At 41.8% G+C, this 23,218-nt stretch overlaps 1 protein-coding gene across 1 annotated transcript in view; it reads left to right on the forward strand.

Moving 5' to 3' along the window:
• The window catches only part of LOC110537038 (mucin-2), a 31,576-nt gene that overhangs the window by 2,929 nt on the left and 5,429 nt on the right, over positions 1 to 23,218 (forward strand). Inside the window, exon 2 of the mRNA XM_021622753.2 lies at positions 4,732 to 4,806. Within this exon, the coding sequence (XP_021478428.2) occupies positions 4,732 to 4,806 (75 nt within the window). The remainder of the gene's footprint in view (positions 1 to 4,731; positions 4,807 to 23,218) is intronic.

Raw genomic sequence — 23,218 nt, forward strand, 5'->3', positions numbered from 1 at the left:
AAATGTGAATGGCCCTGGCTCACCCCCCCAAAAAATGTAAAGGGAAGTCAGTTTGGATTTTTCTTCACATCAATCACATCACATCAAAAACTTGAATTGTTGCATCTCATTGTGTTGTCCTCTGGTGGCTAGCTAGCTAGCTAAAATTGGTCATTCCTGCATTAGATGGAGATAGGGTTTTGGATTGTGGTGTTACTTAATTCTTCGTACTGGCCAATGATTATAACAGTGACTCTGATCCAACCATAAATTCATACATTGTGCCCCTTGCCTGAGATGATGGAAGTTCAATATGTAGCTAGATGTAGTAGGCTAATGTTAACTAGCTGGCTCATCGTTGCCCATGAAAGGAAGTTAGGCTAGCGAGCAAGAATTTTAACCAGGTAACTAGGACAAAAAAACTAAAAGCGTGAACTGTATGACAGAGTCATAGACCGTTTCGGCAGCATGAAAGAGAAGAGGATGGCATTGGCTTTTCTCTATGTGCACACACATAGGCACACACACATATACACACACACACATACACAGACAGAGAAATCAGCACCATGGACAGCCACATAATTTTTTGCTTACATTGATTTGACTAAATAGTTTTGGGGTATTTTAGTTGTCACTGTATTAGACTCAGGACCATACATAATGGTAGGTAATTTGTAGGTAATTTGATGATGTTGAAATGGTGCTGGAATAGTGGAGGCAGCTCTTGTATTCTTTGCGAATTCTCTGTGGTTCTAAATCAATAGTTGTTAGGTGGTCCGAAAATGTCGGGAACATTAACATGCTTGACCATACTGTAGGTTATCTAACTGTTTGTTACATGCAATATGCTTTGTGGACTTCACAGGGCAGATGTTGCTCTCCGGTTTTGTGAAAAAGCACAGGTGTGGTTGAATTTATTCTGCCACTGTGTCTTCTTATTGTCTCGGCCGTAGGCCTATATATCCCGGTGGCAAGGCATATGAACTCACAGGTTATAGAGCAAACAAAGCAATTATCACAACACATACTGTAGGTTGTCATATGGCTATTTTTTCCAAGCTTTGCTTCCCCAGTGATTTTACCCTCTCACCGCTACTGTAATTATATAAGCCTAACAGAATTCTGAGAACAAAAATTATGTGAGAACAAAAAGTTATTTAATTGGTTACTTTAAAGATAGAGGAGGAAAAAATTAAGAAAACTGAAGAATGGTTAGTGGAATTGTAGAAAAGATAAGGTAAGGATAAGAATAAAGGAATGCCTCGAAGCACAGAAACACAAAGGACAAGAAAGTAAATGTCACACATAAATGCTCTTAGCTCTGCTTCGAGAGGTTATTGTTTGTGCAAAGATTTGTCCAATGTGAAAATTAATCAGCCCCAGAGTATACAATGTGATCATAGCTTGGCACGACAACATTTCCTTTCTCATTCTGGAATCAAATCGAGGGTTATTGTTGGTAGCTGTCACTCCTCGGATGAAGATAGAAAAACCAACAGCATGCAGCCCTGTTATAATCCAGCATGTGTTGTGTTATTCATATTACAGATGGACGTTTGTTTTGTTTGAGCTTTCCTGTTCTTCCGCCCATCTATTTATAGGCCAACCCCAGCATGGTGAGGCTGTAAATACTTTGGGCGGACAGAATGAAATGTACATTTGGTAAAAATGAGGAGGAGAGGAGAAGCAGGGAGGGTGTGAGGAGATGCCAGAGAGAGAGAGAGAGAGATAGAGAGAGAGAGAGAGAGAGAGAGAGAGAGAGAGAGAGAGAGAGAGATTAAATCCAAATGATGAAATCCACCACGTCAACAACAAGTCAAAACTTTTCTCATATTCCCAACCAAATTTTCAAAACTTCAAATGAGAAATTAATACGCACATTATTTATATTATATATATATATATTATTTATTTGTATATTTTTTTTGGGGGGGGGGGGGCTACACATCATTTCTATATAATTTCCTCATTGCAATGGGCGGCAATAGCGATCAGTGCTGATGATGAGGTCATGCGGGTGCAGGCTTTGGGTTTAGTTGCGGCACAGGCTCTTAGTGTAAACCCTTTATGATTCTCATCAGCACTTTAATTAATCTACTTCCCACATTTCTAAGCTGTTTACGGATTTTTCCACCGTCGGTATCATACCAACATGGTAGATCAGAGGAGGGGGGAAAACTCCTGGAGAGAAGACATGCATGTGGTCTATGGAAGAAAAAGTCTGTAATCATGAACGGTGTAATCATCAATGTACTGTGGTTGCGAATGTGAACGCCTGGGTGGGATAACATATTTCAGCCTGGTCTCATAGACGAGACGTAACATAGTAATGTAAATCCAGGACACTCAAACGAACCTTAACCCTTTTAACTAACCCTTCCCCTAACCCAAACCGTTTAACCTAACTCCAAAACTTAACTTTAACCTTAACCCTAACCCTAACCCTAACCCTAACCCTAACCCTAACCCTAACCCTAACACTAACCCTAACCCTAACCCTTAACCGTATCCCCTAGCCTAGCTAACGTTAGTCACCAAGCTAGAATTTGTATAAGGCAAATGTATAGCAACCCAAAGGTTTCAAGATCGAATCACATCACGGACACCTTTAGCATTTTAGCTAATAACCAACTCCTAAACATAACCCTAACCCCTAAGGTTTTGCAAATTGTAACACATTGTATGTTTTTCCAATTTCGTAACATATTGTATGTTTTGTAAATTCATAACATTACAAAATGGGTAATGAACATACACAAATCAATACATACACTACCGTTCAAACGTTTGGGGTCACTTAGAAATGCCCTTGTTTTTGAAAGAAAAGCACATTTTTTGTCCATTAAAATAACATCAAATTGATCCGAAGTACAGTGTAGACATTGCTAATCTTGTAAATGACTATTGTAACTGGAAACAGCAGATTTTCTATGGAATATTTACATAGGCATACAGAGGCCCATTATCAGCAACCATCACTCCTGTGTTCCAATGGCACATTGTGTTAGCTAATCCAAGTTTATCATTTTAAAAGGCTAATTGATTATTAGAAAACCCTTTTGCAATTATGTTAGCACAGCTGAAAACTGTTGTGCTAGTTAAAGAAGCAATACCACTGGCCTTCTTTAGACTAGTTGAGTGTCTGGAGCTTCAGCATTTTGTGGGTTTGATTACAAGCTCAAAATGGCCAGAAACACAGAACTTTCTTTGAAATTCGTCAGTCTATTCCGGGGCCTCCCACTCCTCTTTCTATTCTGGTTAGGGCCAGTTTGCGCTGTTCTGTGAAGGGAGTAGTACACCGCGTTGTACGAGATCAGTGCCATCACTGATCACTGAGTATTCACACCCCTTGACTTTTTCCAACTTTTCTTGTATTACAGCCTGAATTTAAAATAGATTTTGTGTTACTGGCCAACACCAAATACCCCATAATGTCAAAGTGGAATTATGTTCTTAGACAATTTTCAAATTCAAAAATATTCCAAAACATGCGTCCTGTTTGCAATAAAGCCCTAAAGTAAAACTTCAAAAAGTGTTGCAAAGAAATGTATTTCCCGAATACGAAATGTTATATTTGGGACAAATCCAACACAACACATTACTGAGTACCACTCTTTGTATTTTCAAGCATGGTTGTGGCTGCATCATGTTATGGGTATGCTTGTCATTGGCAAGGACTATGGAGTTTTTTTAGGATAGCAATAAACTGAATACAGCTAAGCACAGGCAAAATCCTAAAGGAAAACCTGCTTCAGGCTTCTTTCCATCAGACACTGGGCGACAAATTTACCATTCATCAGGACAATAAACTAAAACACAAGGCTAAATATACCTAGACGTTGCTTACCTAGACAACATTGAGTGGCCTAGTTACAGTTTTGACTTAAATCGTCTTGAAAATCAATGTCAAGACATGAAAATGTTTGTCTAGCAATGATCAACAACCAACTTGACTTAGCTTGAATAATTTAAAAAACAATAATGTGCAAATATCGTACCATCCAGGTGTGAATTTTTACCCCCCTTTTTCTCCACAATTTCGTGGTATCCAATTGTTAGTAGTTACTATCTTGTCTCATCACTACAACTCCCGTACGGGATCGGGAGAGACGAAGGTCGAAAGCAATGCCTCCTCCGAAACACAACCCAACCAAGCAGCACTGCTTCTTAACAGAGCGCGCATCCAACCCAGAAGCCAGCCGCACCAATGTGTCAGAGGAAACACCGTGCACCTGGCAACCTGGTTAGCGTGCACTGGGTGTGTATGACTCGGACTGTACAGTCTTGACCTATCTTTCAAGTTAAATACGTTTCTACTAGTCTTTATTAAAGCCTGTAGAAGCACTGCATCTTCTCTCACAAGGGCTCTTGTTCTGAGATCTACATGTAATGAATTCAGACTTGACATTTACCTCATCAGCATTAATTTGTCCCTGAAGATAAAGTGAGTCATTTTTTGCGTAATCATCAGGGAGTCAGTTGAGGGAAATCATTCATAAGAAATGATCAGGAGTGGGATTCTAGATGAGGAGACGATTACGATTAAAAACATAAGAGCTAGCTACTTCTCAGAGGAAGTGATGAAACCTAGCTAGGGATGGTAAAACTGAGATCCTGCTTATTTCTAATCCCTTTTTCACCACACACACGCATGCACTACTGTCACATCATGGTCTCTCCTGTGACTCAAGCCAAGGTGACGGATGCTATGGTCCCGTGGTGATGATGTCATCTGTTTTTCCCCTCCAGGAGACACTCCTACCGGACAGGCCAAGACATAGAGAACTGTGGTACGTGTAGAGACTGTGCCTGCATCATATACAGGTATGACATGGCTTTAGAGTGTGTGTCTGCACGTGTGTTTTGAGTGTGCATGTGCGCATGTTAAAGCGCATGTATTAAATAGGGCTGTGTGTTTCCTATATGGTGGATGTGTGTATTCTATATGCATTATATGTGTATCCTACGGTAACGTACGGTTCACTGTCAGTTCGAATCTCTTCCCTATTGGCTTGGCAGGATTACGACATCCATGAGGCAGTCTCTGTGATTATCAAGCAATGGCACGCAACACTTAGGATATAGGCTGTTCATCTCACACTTTCAAGTCAAAGGTGTGAATATTGCTGCAGGTTAGTTCACTGCGGCCAGTGAGGGGGGATTTGGGAAGTCGGGCGTTCCACACTCACACACATTCACTGACACACAAATATATTCACTGACACATGAACAAAAATGCAGAAGACTCTTAAAAAAGGTCACAGATACTGCTTAATCACCCCATTGCTGTTTGAAATTTGAATTGAAATCAATCAATTAACAAACAGGATTTCATAGTTTACAGTAAGATTAATAAAAGGCAGATGAGCACTGGATGATTACTATGAAATGGAAATCCATGCCTCTTAGTTGTAAATATAAAAATCAAGAGAAACAACACAGGAGCAGTGGAGAGGGAGAGAGGGAGAGAGAGAGAGAGAGAACACTGTAGAAGTTGGGCCTGCCAGGTCCCTGCTGAGATCTAAGAGAAACAGAGGGAGAAGGCAAGAGACTCAATGAAAAGGAATCATTCCGAAACTGAACGCAGCTCCCACATCTAAAAAGGGTATTAAAGAGAAAAGGAAACCTAGAGACTAGCAGTATAGTGAGATGAGACGAAGAGAGAGAGAAAAGCCTGCCTGAGACAGAGTGCGGATAGAGAGAGAAAGAGAGAGATAGTGAGAGAGAAAGCAAGAGATAGTGAGATAGAGAAAGAGTAGGAAAGATAGTTTGTGAGAGAGAGAGAGAGAGAGAGAGAGAGAGAGAGAGAGAGAGAGTGCGGAAGAGTGAGAGTGGGAGAAGAAGAGATAAGTCATGAAGAATTTAGACAGGCATATTATCCTCCCCAGCTAACCCAGGCTGGTCTTGCGTTTCTCTATACTAGTTAATGTTACTGTTACACTCGGTCATATTGTTTTCCGGTCAAAAGAACACTTGTCACCATAGTGTCCTGTCTAGGCCGTAGCGTTCACCTCAGCTCAGCTTGACATGTGGATTTCACAGGCTTTAGTGAGGAGGATATTTCCTTTTTTAAGCTTAGTTGAGCCTGGTCTGGCAGAGGATGGAAAGAGATAGAGAAAACGAGAGGTGAGAAAGAAGGAAGAGAAGAAAGACTCAGGTTCTTGTTCTTCTTATTGCTGATTGATTGAATATCAATACCTTATTATTTTACCTTTCAGTTTGTGTGCCAAGTGTTTCAGTAAAGTTCGATCTCTGTAAATGGGTTGGTGTGTTTGATGTTTATCGATTTTGAACGTTAATATGTTTTTTAACTCTCTGTTTTTATCACCGGTTGTGTAGCTGTATTAACCCCCCAGCACCACAGACTTCCCACAATCACATCCAAGTCCTGGACGAAAAGCATTCTCAATGGGAATCTCCATAGTGTTTTTAGTCAGGGACATGGCTTAATCTGTGTCAGGGAAACGGACCCATAATGTTTGACCTTTTACAGTAACAGAACCTAACATACTGTATCCTCATGAAAAGATATGTCCATGGTTACCATTTCTCATATCACACTCATCTATACCCTTTGAAGACCAACACTTCCCTCCATAGAATCAGAATACAGCGCCACCCTCTGTCTCACTCTCCTCCACATGCTCCTACGTGCCAATGCATTCCCTTCAATGGCTCATATTGTGCAATCTATCCCATACTTTATTACAGCTCTAAGGTGTACCTTACGGATCTTAATTTGACCTATATTGTCACAGAATAATAATAATTTGAACGTTTTAATTTCAATATTGCTTGATTGGTGATTGGGCTATTAGCTGGCCAAAAGTAGGCTACATGAAAATTGCAATGCTGTTCACATAACCCTGTGTAACATTTATGCACATCACAAAGCTCAACTGCATTTCCTGCAGTACAGAAAAATGATCCGCAACAAAAGAGTGATCAAATGAAGATCCTATACCTGTATATCTAGTCAGATATTTTCTCTTTATGCAGCTCAATGCTGCACTCTCGAACCCAGCAAACAAAATGTTGTCATAAAAGACGTCAGATTGATGTCATTGCAGCAGTTTTGCCCATTGGGAATGGCTCCAAGGGAAATGTTTGTCAGTAGGCTTAATATACAGACATAAACCTTCGCTCTTCAGTTCCATCCGAACATTTCCTTTTAAAACAAGCCTTACTTGAAAATGCTAATGAGAAACTTTAAGCAATGCAAATGTAAACATGATTGCACTAAAATGTAACATAGTTACAAATTGCACTGCAGCTCGCCAAATAAATGCTCCATTTGTTTCTAGTTTTTTCCTCTACAGCTGGTATCTGTAAAAGTAGAGGAACGCTTGTATCTGATGTTATTTATCCAGCACCCGTGGCGCATTAACTGCATATTAATATGCAAATATCATTGTGAGGCGTGCAGGAACGTTAATTAGGGAGCAGCAGCAGCGTTTGGAATATAAAAGTCCTTCCTATTATGCATTTTGCTAATGGCATATTTATGGAACAAAGCTTGAGTTCTAACAGGGAACTCTTTTGCTTGGAGCCCTATAAGGTTTACAGGGACAGCAGTCTAATCAGATCACTGGCCAAACCTCTGTCTCTTCCTCACAAGATATTGTTTCTTGAGGAAGCCGATAGGGCCCTAGACTATGATGAAGCCACTCTGTGGATGATGAGTTTTGAATTACTTTGAGTGGCGCCTAAGAGTTTACGGTTTGCGAGGACAATCCTTCATATCGTACTCGGTGAACTGCAGATAAGCGCTATAGAATGGCTGCTGAGGGTGCATTTTTCCTCATGTGTTGCTTGCGTGGTTATCATTCAGCGGTGCTCATATACTGTTTGATAGCAATGGCTTTCATTCACGTTTGATGCCCATCCCATGTGAACCTTTGACCTCAAATTAGTCTCAAATGATTTGGAGCTTGTCGACAAAACCGTCACCCCCCCCCCCCCCCCCCCCCCCCCCCCCCTTCGAAGTGTGGAGTGTCTTGCAAATGCAGAAGAGTCTCGGCTGGGTCTGCGGGGCAAAGGAGGGAGCAGAGGGGAGAGTAGAGGATTGAGTCACTGGAGCAAGTGTGAACTCGTAATGATCCGTCTCATGGGTTTGAGATGAACGTCCTCTGACAGCGCCTACCAACTCATCGTTCTCCTTCTCTCCACACACACACATCATGACTCAGCGCTTTCCCCCAACAGAACTCCACTGACACAACACTGGTTGACAGTACTGGACTCTCACACACTACACTGTCCTCTATGCATCAGAGGAGAGGAGAGGAGAGGAGAGGAGAGGAGAGGAGAGGAGAGGAGAGGAGAGGAAAGGAAAGGAAAGGAAAGGAAAGGAGAGGAGAGGAGAGGAAAGGAGAAGAGACCTGGGTGAGGCAGAGGACTAGCGAGACTGCATGTTGGAAGAAGAAGAGGTGACTCTCCCTGCATCTCAATGTCTCTTTCACTCTCTCTCCTCTCTCTCGTCTCTCTCCCTTCTCTCTCTCCTCTCTCTCTTTTTCTGCTGCTTTTTCTATCTTTTTTTCTCATCTCCTGACTGCGGTGTGCCACGGTGAAATATTAATCTGCTTTAAATATTCATCAATGTGTTAAAATATTTTTAAAAGTGATAATAGAGTTAAAGGGACAAAACGTCTCTCCTCCGGACTCGTCTGGTCGGTGTCTGAAAGATCCGCGCCAGAGGGCTGGACTGGGCTGGACTGAGCTGTCCTTGCGACTGAGCATGCTACGCTGTCTGCATGTTAAAAAACCTTAGAGGGATGACAGGAATTGATAGACTTTAACGGAATTAAATGCATTTTTTAAAAGGACATGACTCACTCAAACCATCAAGGTCCCAGTTCATTGCCAGTTCCTGTGCTGTAAGTATTAGCAAAAGGGCACACTGCGCACTGTGCGGGGGTTAAAAGATAAAATGGGTACATTCCCTCCAAAAAGATCCAGTGTGTGAGTGTGTGTGTCCGTGTGTGTGTCCGTGTGTGTGTTTGAGACCAGTGCAAAGTGTAGAATCTAGGAGAAACAAAGCACAGCATCTCTTTCTTGCACTCAAGGGACATCAGCTGTGGTGAAAGAGTCCCCTATCCAGTGGCAGCCCCACCTGTTTAAAAAATAATAATAACAATACAAAAGTTGGCCAGTTTTACATGTAATTCTAGCATTTATTTGTGTCACATATCAGTTTAGCAAACAATGTAAAAAAACATTTTTTAAAATCCTTGAGTTATTAAAGCAGCATAAAAACATGGTATTTTTCTTTGAGTAAGGCAGCTCCATAATACAGCTGTTTCAGAATAGCACAGTGCTTTCTGTGGTGCCAGCCAGCGAAAGCACAGAGCGTACTCTGGTTATGCTGTGATTGGCTCAGGGTTCTGTCACTCATGGGGACACTACATCACCGCTGAATCTATGGGAGAACTAAGCAGTTCAAGTCCACCTGGGGTGTTAACATGGATTGACAGTAGAAATGCCCGTCCAAGAAGGCTCAAGGTCATTGGCCACAGATAAAATGACGTCAATTCATGTTATATCTCCCGTAGCTTTGATTGGACTGATCATGTCAATATCATGAGTCTCGGTGCTCTTGGACCATTTTACATAAACATTGCAAAACAAGTCGGATATTGCAAATTCAACAGTGTGGAAGGAAGCAGTGGCTTACTGTCTCAAAACATGAAAATTGTGCATCACAAGTAGACAACGCTGTTAAACTGGGGAAATCTAACGTTGTGGCTCAGCTAGACGCCACATACAGACAAGCCGTGACCTTCACAACCAACAGACGGAAGAGAGTAGGTACAGTACGTGCTTGCCAGAATCATAGCGTGCATTAAATTGTGTGGATGAAAAAATAGGCAAATAGGCTACATCAGTCTCAGCTTGCTCATGTCTTATTCGAAATGACGGCTTGTCCCTTATCCGCTCCTCCTCTCATTATGCCATTGTTATATTTCTTATATGGCTATCACATTAGTATCTTATTCATCATTTAGGTAATGTTAGAATGATGCATATCATTTTTTTTGCTTACTTTGTGTATTATAATCATCTCATGTGCTTCTCTACACGAGGAGGGATAATATTGTTGGGTCTGTAACCATGTTCGCCAGTGACAGTCACTTCCCCTTAAAAAAAAAAAAATACAAAAAATGTTCAGTAATAAACACATGCAATTCCAGTTGATATTGGAAGGGTTGTTTTGTTTGCTTAATGTGCTGTCTGTGCGTCGATATATTGTCTATAAAAGTGGATCCTCGTGATTGTATTTTCCTTGCTTTTTAGACCACATGATACAATATGTCAAACAGTTGGCTAACCTCTTAGTCCACGTCTCGCTCTCGCTCTCCCTCCCTCCATCTCTCTCTCTCTCTTTCTCTGTGTTGTGACTTAAAGAAGAGTAAAGTTCAGGCCTCAACATCTGGCTGAATTTATCTGAACATCTCTCTGAATTCCTGTCGCTGAACGAATAGGTCTATCTCATCGCAGTTCGTTTGCTTGCACTTATACTTAGAGCTGTTAATGATATAAGAATAAACATTGTGAATTTACTGAACATAAATGTAATAATGTTTGTGTATGGTTCAATAGTGAACTCATGTTGGCATTCATTATTATTGAAGGAGAATGTGGTTCTTATCAAGTAACACAAATCCACAAGGAGCCAGTAAAAAATGTGTTTATTTAAGCAAATCAGCCATATCAGCTATGGTTTTTAAAAAGCAAGTAAATGTGGTTGAATGAGCTGTTTCTCTGCTAAACGAGGCTCCGCCAGGTGTAGGAGTGGTAAGGATTCACTCCATGGTGCTGAAATGTAAGCTCCACTGTTGGCACAGCTTTATGTAGGCCCTAACAGTTTGTGGGCACGGTTTGTCACCATTATAGTGCAATGAATGTATTGTTTATGTTGTGTAGTGGCTTCGCAGGCATGCATCTAAAAAGAAAAGATGCTGAGTTTGCCCCATCAAGATTTACATTCTAAAATCACCACTGTAAGTTTCACTCCTCTTGTGACATTCATAATGTGCTTCTGGCTGGCTGCAGAGCTCCAGAGACCCAGAACCCTACCATCGTCCCGGGTTTTGGGTTCACGTCTGCTTTCATTGGCCTCTCCCTCACTTCCTCAATGCGGAGCCTGAGCCCGAGCCATAGCAGGGCTTGGCAACTACATGAAGACATTTTTCTGTGAAAAGGGATAGCTCATTGGATGTGACAGCTGGGTATTTTCACGGATTGATCCTCAGAAATATGTTTTTTGACAGACATCAGGCATGACCGCCTCCTCTATTAGATTGGCTGTGTCACTTTCCCCTCCCATCTCTCTGCTCCGCAGAATACCAATACATTTCACACCTAAAGAGGGATGAGGGATGATGGGGGAAAGCTTGGTGCATACTCAGAGGAAGGGGAAGGGGAAAAGAGGAGAGGGGAAAGGAGGAGAGGAGAGGGAAGAAGAGAAGAGGAAGGGAAGGGAAGGGAGGAAGGCTGAAGGGAGGCCACAGAAGGTGAGAGGAATAGGTACTGCGTGGGTGGGTTATTTATCGGTTTGTTTTCCACCTTGACAACTGAATGAATTAGAACAAAATATTTCCCTATGCCCTGACCAATCAAAACCTGCTTTACAATACAACAGCAGAACAGCCTTCGTCTTCTAGTCTCCTCTGTTATGCCTTACAAACACTTACTGACTTCTGACCAAGATTAACTTTCTGCGTGACTACATCTCTGGAAGGAAGTCTTCTCACACGGTGCAAACCCTAAAGTCATTCATTAAACGTTGACGACAACGATGGTACCTGAAATGATCGTAAAAGGTCGTGGAAAGCCCTGGCAGAGTAGGAAATCACATTAGGCTCCTACAAATGAGCGAGAGAGCGAGAGAGAGAGAGTGCATGTATGTGTATGTGTGTGTGTCAGTGGAGACTCCTCAGAAGAGGAAGGGGAGGACCATCCTTCTCAGTGAATTTCATACAAATATAAATAGTAAAACATTAAAAAAGTTACCCTTTTTAACTATACTAAATATATTCACATCACCAAATAATTGATTAAAACACACTGTTTTGCAATGAAGGTCTGCAGTACCCTCAACAGCACTCTGTAGGGTAGCACAATGGTGTACCAAAGGACAACTAGCTTCTGTCCACCTCTGGGTACATTGACTTCAATGCAAAACCTAGTAGGCTCATGATTCTCAGACTTACATAGTAATTAAAATGTAGAGAGAGAAAGACAATAGTTGAACAGTTTGGAACAAATTTCACTTACTAACAGTAGCTAGAAAATGCAGCTGGCTAGTTTTGCCAACTCAAACAGAGGGATGCTATGTTAGCTTTCTGACTATGACTATCCAACACTGGAACGGAACTCTTCCTAGTCAAGGTAAGCTTTTGGTTTTACTAATTTATTGACACGGGGCCCACCGGTGTAACTGCTAAACTGCTTACTGTGCTGCATGATAGTAGCGGATCTACTCTTGTGTTAGTTCTATTAGTTATGTTGACTATGATGTTACTTTAGCTAAAATGGTGACAATGATATAGGGGTTAGCGGTTATATGGTTTGGCTTTGAAAGGTTTTGTTTTTGCCTGGTCACGGACAGCTGATGTGTTGTACATTGAAGTCCAGAAGTGGAGGGAAAAGGTGAGCAAAGGAGAGTCCCATGTATTGTGGCTCCGTTGGTAGAGCATGGTGCTTGCAGTGCTAGGGTTGTGGGTTTGATTCCCACAGGGGACCAGTACAAAGAAAATATACTATGCACTAAGTACTCTCTGGATAGGAGTGTCTGCTAAATGAGTAAAATGTAGGAGAGAGTGGAAATGTGAGAACGACTACGAAGTGGCTGCTATGAAAGTGAACTCTGTTTATGTGTATTCATTCTGTTGAAAAATGTTTTGCAAATGGAACAAAATGGGGATAAACATACCTGAATTTGTCCAATAGAAACTCTTGTTTGCAACTGTTGGACTAATGATTACACCGTAGATCAGCTAGATGCAGGGAAGACTGTGCAAGGCGGTATTGAATGTGTCACTGTCTCTCCATATGTCACTGTCTGCCACCTCAAATCTTTATCTTGACCTGTGTGCACCTACGTTGTAAACTTTCATTAATTGGCTAGGTTGTAGCAACCTCATGTTGGGTAGAGGGAAAATAAGAGTATCATGTAGCAGCCTAAACCTATTGATGTTACATTGAGCTGGATGAATGGAATATGAATGACAGTCATCCAGTATGCTGTAATAGAAATAAGGCCATGCTCATAAAAAATACAATCTCTCTCCCTCATCTTAAATAGCACCGACCTCCAATGGTGTGTGTGTGTGTATGGTGGTTGTGTAAGAAAGAGAAGAACAGAAAGAGTAAATCTCTAAACGATAGACTGGACGTGTGCATTCTGCAGAACTAGATGAGTAGGAATCATGTTTTTCTAAAGAGGGATTTGTCCGATTCTTTACGCCAACCTTTCGCTAAATACCCTGTCAGTGTATCTGAGTTAGCGGCCTGCGGATGAGGCGGACAATGGAGTAGATGGTGTGTGTGTACATGCGTGTGCATGTGTGTTTGTAAAGGGCAGGGTCGGTAGTGCGCTGTCCTCCTGATGCAATCCATCTTTCCTTCAGGGGCAGCCAGGCCATGGAGCAACAGGCGGCTCACAGGGGAGAGGTGGAAGAAACCCTGTGGGTTCCATTCCCATTTGGATGAAATAGCACAGGGATATGATGCTCAACCAGCATGATCTGGCTCTTCTCTCAGCGAGATCCACATTATAATTGAGCTACACACACCTTCAAGTGAACATAATAGCATACAATAACGCACACTGTGACATAATGTAATGGCACATGTTGTTATTGCTGTAAACCAGGGATCCATAAATGACAATTTAACGGTGTACTCCATTGAGATGTAAAAAATATTTGTTGTATAGTATGTGTGTATGTGACTGCAGGTGTTTATTTCTGAAACTAAAACGTGTGTGTGTGTGTGTGTGTGTCTGTGTGTGTGTGTGTGTGTGTGTGTGTGTGTGTGTGTGTGTGTGAGAGAGAGAGAGAGAGAGAGAGAGAGAGAGAGCGAGAGAGAGAGAGAGAGAGAGATAATGATAGAGAACCCTTGTTTATGCTGTCTTTGGCAATAATCACAGATACTGCTCATGCCAATATTGATGCCAGATGGTATCCATCCGTGTCATGCCATCATGTCTCTGAAACAGGGAAGAGAGTGCCGTACATAACAAGAATAAACTGCCTAATGTGGCTGTGTAATATAAATACTAATCACACTCATATCACACCCACAGCTAAATTAGCCAAGCTAAACCGCTTACATTAGCACAATCCCCAATCTGCTGAAATAGGTTGTCTCTTAATGTAAGAGGATGAATCTGCTATTTGGATGCAATATGAGAAGGATCCCACAGACGTCAGTTCAATGTCTTGTTTTGATAAGAATATATGATATATGATAAGTACATTTATTTTTTTAGGTAAAAAAAAAAACACAAAATGGCCATTGGGTGATTACTTTTTTGAAAATCCAATCAGTTTTCCATGTTGAGTGAACTTCATCAAATAGATGTTTTGGGTTGAAATGACGTGGAAACAACGTTGAATCAACCAGTGAGATGGTTCTATTTGTCCAATAATGTTAAACTAGTAGATAGACTCAATATCATATATTCTAATTTACAGAAACGTCTGTAAATGTTAAAGTATTTTGGTGAATAATTCAATAACCAAAAAAGTTACAGACAAAAACTGTTTGTTTGCTTCAGCTGACTAAAAGTATTTTTATGGTGGTGGAAGTCTGGGAGCGACTAAATATAAAAAGGAAAGGGAAACCTAGTCAGTTGACCAACTGAATGCATTCAACTGAAATGTGTCTTCTGCATTTAACCCAACCCCTCTGAAGTAAGAATAGGTCTGATTGCTTTAGGTTAATTATAAAAGTGTAATTTCATATCACTGCACTGTTCCTTTTACAAATCCATATTGCACCTAATGGGACTGCAGCAGTAGTTCTCACCTAATGGGCTGCACCAGTAGTTCTCACCTAATGGACTGCACCAGTAGTTCTCACCTAATGGACTGCAGCAGTAGTTCTCACCTAATGGACTGCACCAGTAGTTTTCACCTAATGGACTGCACCAGTAGTTCTCACCTAATGGACTGCACCAGTAGTTCTCACCTAATGGACTGCAGCAGTAGTTCTCACCTAATGGACTGCACCAGTAGTTTTTACCTAATGGGACTGCAGCAGTAGTTCTCACCTAATGGACTGCACCAGTAGTTTTCACCTAATGGACTGCACCAGTAGTTCTCACCTAATGGACTGCACCAGTAGTTCTCACCTAATGGGCTGCACCATTAGTTCTCACCTAATGGACTGCACCAGTAGTTCTCACCTAATGGACTGCACCAGTAGTTCTCACCTAATGGACTGCACCATTAGTTCTCACCTAATGGACTGCACCAGTAGTTCTCACCTAATGGGCTGCACCATTAGTTCTCACCTAATGGACTGCACCAGTAGTTTTCACCTAATGGACTGCACCAGTAGTTCTTACCTAATGGACTGCACCAGTAGTTCTCACCTAATGGGCTGCACCATTAGTTCTCACCTAATGGACTGCACCAGTAGTTCTCACCTAATGGACTGCACCAGTAGTTCTCACCTAATGGGCTGCACCATTAGTTCTCACCTAATGGACTGCACCAGTAGTTCTCACCTAATGGACTGCACCATTAGTTCTCAGCATTCATTCCTTCTTCCATCCCTTCTACAGAGCACCATTAAAAAAACGTTGTGGTCAGGTTGATATGCCTGGCCTCTGCTGTCAGTGACCGCCATCCTCCATCAGTCGCCCGAGGATGTCAAGTTTTGTGGAGCATTAAGTGTGTTCCTGCCCATTCCTCTCAGCCTGTTCCCTATTTCCTGCCTCTCTGCACACCCCTCCCCTACTCTCCCCTTCCACCACTCTCTCGCTCCACTCCTCAACCATATTTTTGCCACTCCCCTTGGGATCATCTTAACCTTCACAGTCAGAAAATGTAAAAAGACTAAAAAACAAACGAAAAGAGTAAGCTCAACGTGGTCGCTATGAGTGTGTTCATGTGTGAGTGAATGGGAGAGACAGTTGGAGAGATGCTAAGTGATATTTACCTCTCTCTCTCTCTCTCTCTCTCTCTCTCTCTCTCTCTCTCTCTCTCTCTCTTCCCCATCCCTCCATTCCTCCAGTAAGGCGACTGTCACACCTCTCCTCCTGAAATATCATCTGTATCCATCCACCCATTCCTGCTTTCTTTCTTTCTTTCTTTCTTCCATCCATCCATCCATCAGTCCCTTTCGTTCCAGCAGCTATCAGTCAATAGCTCAACAGCGCAGCAGTTAGTCTCAGGACAAACAAAGGCAGTATCCAGCCAGCCATCCATCACCTCAACTCGCTTTTTAATCCACCATCACTGAGTAGCCAAACTACCTGTTTTAAAGAGCACGCACACATACAAGCATACACACAGGCATTTTTGCATTTATCTCTCTGTGTGTGTGCACTTTAGTATATTAGGATCCTTTGATGCAGCTGGATTAAAGCTATATACTGAAAGTGCACCCCCTCTCGCCTAGTTCTACTACTAAATGTCAGTTTGAAAGGTTATATTTAAAGTGGAACTGACAGTGTTTTAGCAACATGAAATCGTATTCAAATCTGTTCATGTACACCCCCAGGAAAAATCTGACAGTATAAAAAAAACATTTTCTTACAAGCAAGCACTTAGATATGGTCATTTTCACGTTTTCATAAATCCATAGAATGTTTGGGAATGACGTATAGTAAGGCATTTGTGAAAATCCTATAGCAATATAGAGTGGGAAAGTAACGTGCGTTTGGACAATTGATAGACACTGCAGTAAATAAAATCGAATAAAAACATCTGTCTTGTCCAGGACCGGAGTCTACTCAGACCGGTGCGCCATAGCCAATCAGAGCTAAAGTAGGCCTATATGCATATAAGCCATTTGCCACATGTGCCTGCCATTCACTTTGAACTGGACTGTGTGTTTATAGGCAGTAGCAACAGCGCGACTTTAGATCATTAAAACGCATTTGCCAAAAGCCACAATATACACCTGAATGGATTTCTGTAAATATGTAAATACCACGGTAGTCCTCTTACATTTGGGAACTTCACAGTCCTATTGATCAAACAACCATGAAAGGTTAGGCTCTCTGTCCCTCATTTGTCTATGCACATCAACAATAACAAGATCAACTAATGCTAGCCAGAGCGAGATGAGCTTAAATCTAATGAGGGAAGATGGTGCCGAAGAACATGGCTGACGTTTTACATTCTCCCAACCAATTGTGCAATTTTGTTATTTTTTGAGTTTTGTTTAACTTATTTTCAAACTTATTGTGTACATAATGTTGCTGCTACCGGCTCTTATGACCGAAAACTTCTGGACATCAGAAAAGAGATTATTCAGCGCCGACTGAAATAAACTTTTTCCTTTAACGAGTCCAACGAGAAGGATATACTGATTTCACTGGAACAGGCCCAGATCCACGCGTGGAGAAAATACGCTGGAAAAGGGGACGCAGATCGGGGATCCTGCTGAGAAGCCAGAGGCGAGCAAATAAACACCCAATGCCTTCCATTCTCCTTGCTAACGTGCAATCGTTAGAAAATAAAAAGTGAGGACCTACTATGAAGATTATCCTACCAAACGGGACGTTAAAACTGTAACATCTTATGTTTCACCGAAGCATGGCTGAACGAAGAAACGGACAATATAGAGCTGGTGGGATTTTTCATGCACCGGCAGAACAGAGACGCTACCTCTGGTAAGACAAGGGGTGGAGGTGTGTGTCTTTTTGTCAATAACAACTAATAATAAAGAAGTCTCTAGGTATTGCTCGCCTGAGGTAGAGTACCTTACGATAAGCTGTCGACCACACTGTCAAGTTCTGACCTTAGTTCCTTTGTGATGTCTTTGTTTTAGTGTGGTCAGGGCGTGAGTTGGGTGGGCAGTCTATGTCATTTTTTTCTATGATTTGGTATTTCTGTTTGGTCTGGTATGGTTCTCAATCAGAGGCAGCTGTCAATCGTTGTCCCTGATTGAGAACCATGTTAGGCAGACTGTTTTCACCCTTGAGTTGTGGGTGATTATTTTCTGTTCTGTATTTTTCTTCAACGTACAGGGCTGTTCGTTTGTCCCCCCCCCTCCCCCAGCGTTCAGTTGTTTCATTAATAAAGAATATGAACACTTACGACGCTGCGCATTGGTCCTCCTCTTCTTCCACCCACGACAGTCTAGCCAGACACCTAGGTATTTGTAGTTGTCCACATAATCTAAGTCAGAACCGTCCAGAATAGGGATGCTCGACGGGCGGTTGGGTAGCGATCGGTTGAAGAGCATGCATTTCATTTTACTAGCATTTAATTAAGAGCAGTTGGAGGCCACCGAAGGAGTATTGTATGGCACTGAAGCTCATCTGGAGGTTTGTTAGCACAGTGTTCAAAGAAAGGCCAGATGTATACAAAATGGTGGCGTCTGCGTAGAGGTGGATCAAAGAATCATCTGCAGCAAGAGCGACATCATTAATATATACAGAGAAAAGAGTCTGCCCAAGAATTGAACCCTGTGGCACCCCCATAGAGACTGCCAGAGGTCTGGACAACAGGCCCTCCGATTTGACACACTGAACTCTATCTGAAAAGTAGTTTGTGAACCAGGTGAAGCAGTCATTAGAGAAACCAAGTCTGAGTCTGCCGATAAGAATGCGTTGATTGACAGTCGAAAGCCTTGGCCAGGTCGATGTAGACGGCTGCACAGTACTGTCTTTTATTGATGGCGGTTATGATATTGTTTAGGACCTTGAGTGTGGCTGAAGTGCACCCGTGACCAGCTTTTGGGCCAGTTGCTGCAGGGGGTGCAGAGCTGTTGGCTGGGGTTGGGGTAGCCAGGTGGAAAGCATGGCCAGCCGTAGAGAAATGCTTTTTGAAATTCTCGAAAATCGTGGATTTATCCTAGTCTCAGTGGGAAGCTGGGATTAGGTGCTCTTATTCTCCATGGACTTTACAGTGTCCAAAAACGTTTTGGAATTAGTGATGCAGGGTGCAAATGTCTGTTTGAAAAAGCTAGCCTTTGCTTTCCTTACTGACTATGTATATTGGTTCCTGACTTCCCTGAAAAGTTGCATATTATGGGGACTATTCAATTCTAGTGCAGTACGCCACAGGATGTTTTTGTGCTGGTCAAGGGCAGTCAAGTCTGGAGTGAACCAAGGGCTATATCTGTCCTTAGTTCTAAATTTTTTTAACGGGTTATGCTTATTTAAGATGTTGAGGAAAGCACTTTTAAGGAACAACCAGGCATCCTCTACTTACGGGATGAGGTCAATATCCTTCCAGGATACCCTGGCCAGGTCGATTAGAAAGGACTGCTCGCAGAAGTGTTTTCGGGAGCGTTTGACAGTGATGAGGGGTGGTTGTTTAACCGTGGACCCATAACGGACGCAGGCAATGAGGCAGTGATCGCTGAGATCCTGGTTGAAAACAGCAGAGGTGTATTTAGAAAGCAGTACAAACTCTGATGAAAGATGGGGGGCAATCAATTCACATTTGGTGTCCAGGGCACAGCTAGGAGCTGGTAGGGGGTCTATAACAAGCGGCAACAGTGAGGGACTTATTTCTGGATCTCGAACTGTTTGTGCATAGACCTGGATAGTATGACAGAACTCTGCAGGCTTTTGCTTTATTGTTTTGAAAGAATATGGCCTGTTATAATTCCCACTTATTTACATAGGATATATATGTATATATAATTTTAACATTAAAACAAAAGAAAATATCAATAATATTTGTCCAGCCTTTGCTGCTATGCTTGCAGATGTGCATAATATGCTGTGTATTCTATTCGGCCCGCTGACCTTTTGTTTGACATGTGCGCTAGCCTATTGGGCACGTTATGACTGACTTGTGATTATTGTCCTTGCTAGTTTGTATTTGCATTCCCAGCCTTATTTACAGTCGTGCGTTTTTGTTCAAAATATTGAGTCGTTGAAACTGAAACAGTGAATCCCAAATGTGTGGATGCAGCAAACAATGTACCAGGCCATCTGTGATTTATAACCTGATAGCAGTATTTTTTGGGACTACCAAGAAATGTATTGGTGAATTATATGAATCATGCATTGAACTGCATCCATCTATTTTGCCAACAATGTCTTACTGTGTGTCATGTAAGTTTGAATCCAATAGAACCTATTTTTAAAACCTCTTATAAAGTTGGCTTTGAAGCATAAACTGGGAATTGTATATTTTATATTATGAGTGTCTGTTTGTTTCATACCTGAAAGTAGTTAAAATTGTGTCAGCCACTGTTGTCCAGCAGCGCTTGATAACATACTGTTGGAGAGTCTAAACTAATTGGATAACAGCCTACAAAATGGCTCCTCTGGATACGTAATAAAACACCTAAACAACGGCACTTTGGTCTCTATGACACACATTCTTTATAGCTCACTACACAATCTGCCCGTCCTGATGGTGTACTCAAGTAAAAAGAGAGACTATTTTCAAAGAATGGTCACAGTTTAGGAACTGAATGCCAATGAGGTACTTGGTGGAACAGAATGCAAATGTGTCCAAGTCTCCAGGTCCAGGTATAAGAGAGAGAGAGACGGAGAGAGAGAGACCAAGAGAAAGAGAGAGTTAAAGCCCCTGAGCCTTTAGCACAATGTTCAGTTTAGTTTCCCACTAAAACAAAATGATATTTTCTTTTAGCATGTTCAGTCCGGGTTCCTTGGAGAGAACTACAAATATATATTGCTGTTTTCTGCTGGTAAATGTGGAATAAATTCTCCAAGTGTATAAGCACTTTCTGACACCTGCTGATGTAAAAAAGGCTTTATAAAATACATTTGATTGATTGATTGAAATGTCCATCACCTGCTGTTCCTTAACTGCTAGCTACTCCTAAATATGAATATTATATAAAAGTCATGGGTTGAGACATACTGAATCTCCCACCTGAATCAAACAACTCCTACATGATGCCCCCTGGAATATCACCAAGCACAGATGGTGAGCATAAAACTTTACTGCCTCTGTAATTGTACAATCTAATTTAATCTCCAATACATAAAAAACAGGTAAACACTGAAATCATAAATGTAGTGATCTGTGTCACTACCTCAAAGGAGAGGCATTTGAAAGTAAACGTGTGTTTTTTTCAAAATGCGTTTTTGAGCAGAAATGCCTTCTTGAACATGTGAACTAAATTATGAACCTAGTTGGTTTAGCCACAGAAAAGACAGAAACGCTCCCACTAGCCATGATTGGCTGAAATAATGGATGGGCTGGACATGCTGTTTGGATTGGTCTGCCATGTAGCACTCTTCTGTCTATAATGAGCTGCTCAGTACGTGTAGGTAATCCTTTCTAACTCAGATTTCTTTTAAAGATAGCTCTCTTTCTGGAGGACTGAGTTTTGAAATCAGTGGAATGCCCGGTGGAAGCAAAGTACGATAGCCAAGAGGATGGAGAAAATTAAGGCGTTTGATTGCAAATGCAGAGGGAGTCGAAGGCTGTTGTATAAAACACCTGTCTCCAGATTACATCTTCAAACTAAGGGCAACCATGGCATCCGTGACAGAAAGGGAGAAGCGTTTATTGTGTATACGAGTAAGAGAGTCTACCTAGCTACATTGTATTATACGTTTCGAATTTTGTCAGAAGTCGTTCTCATTGCAAATTAAAGCAGCTAGCTAACATTACAGTGGGGCAAAAAAGTATTTAGTCAGCCACCAATTGTGCAAGTTCTCCCACTTAAAAAGATGAGACAGGCCTGTAATTTTCGTCATAGGTACACTTCAACTATGACAGACAAAATGAGAAAAAAAATCCAGAAAATCACATTGTAGGATTTTTTATGAATTTATTTGCAAATTATGGTGGAAAATAAGTATTTGGTCACCTACAAACAAGCAAGATTTCTGGCTCTCACAGACCTGTAACTTCTTCTTTAAGAGTCTCCTCTGTCCTTCACTCGTTACCTGTATTAATGGCACCTGTTTGAACTTGTTATCAGTATAAAAGACACCTGTCCACAACCTCAAACAGTCACACATCAAACTCCACTATAGCCAAGACCAAACAGCTGTCAAAGGACACCAGAAACAAAATTGTAGACCTGCACCAGGCTGGGAAGACTGAATCTGCAATAGGTAAGCAGCTTAGTTTGAAGAAATCAACTGTGGGAGCAATTATTAGGAAATGAAAGACATACAAGACCACTGATAATCTCCCTTGATCTGGGCTCCGTAGCAAGATCTCACCCCGTGGGGTCAAAATGATCACAAGAACGGTGAGCAAAAATCCCAGAACCACGCGGAGGGACCTAGTGAATGACCTGCAGAGAGCTGGGACCAAAGTAACAAAGCACACCATCAGTAACACACTATGCCGCCAGGGACTCAAATCCTGCAGTGCCAGACGTGTCCCCCTGCTTAAGCCAGTACATGTCAAGGCCCGTCTGAAGTTTGCTAGAGAGCATTTGGATGATCCAGAAGAAGATTGGGAGAATGTCATATGGTCAGATGAAACCAAAATATAACTTTTTGGTAAAAACTCAACTCGTCGTGTTTGGAGGACAAAGAATACTGAGTTGCATCCAAAGAACACCATACCTACTGTGAAGCATGGGGGTGGAAACATCATGCTTTGGGGCTGTTTTTCTGCAAAGAGACCAGGACGACTGATCCGTGTAAAGGAAAGAATGAATGGGGCCTTATATCGTGAGATTTTGAGTGAAAACCTCCTTCTATCAGCAAGGGCATTGAAAATTAAACAATGATCCCAAACACACCGCCCGGGCAACGAAGGAGTGGCTTCATAAGAAGCATTTCAAGGTCCTGGAGTGGCCTAGCCAGTCTCCAGATCTCAACCCCATAGAAAATCTTTGGAAGGAGTTGAAAGTCCGTGTTGCCCAGCAACAGCCCCAAAACATCACTGCTCTAGAGGAGATCTGCTGTTAGGAATGGGCCAAAATACCAGCAACAGTGTGTGAAAACCTTGTGAAGAATAACAGAAAAAGTTTGACCTCTGTCATTGCCAACAAAGGGTATATAACAGTAAAGTATTGAGATAAACTTTTGTTATTGACCAAATACTTATTTTCCACCATAATTTGCAAATAAATTCATAAAAGATCCTACAATGTGATT

This window comes from Oncorhynchus mykiss, chromosome 12, assembly GCF_013265735.2.
Source record: "Oncorhynchus mykiss isolate Arlee chromosome 12, USDA_OmykA_1.1, whole genome shotgun sequence".
Taxonomy (NCBI): Eukaryota; Metazoa; Chordata; class Actinopteri; order Salmoniformes; family Salmonidae; genus Oncorhynchus; species Oncorhynchus mykiss.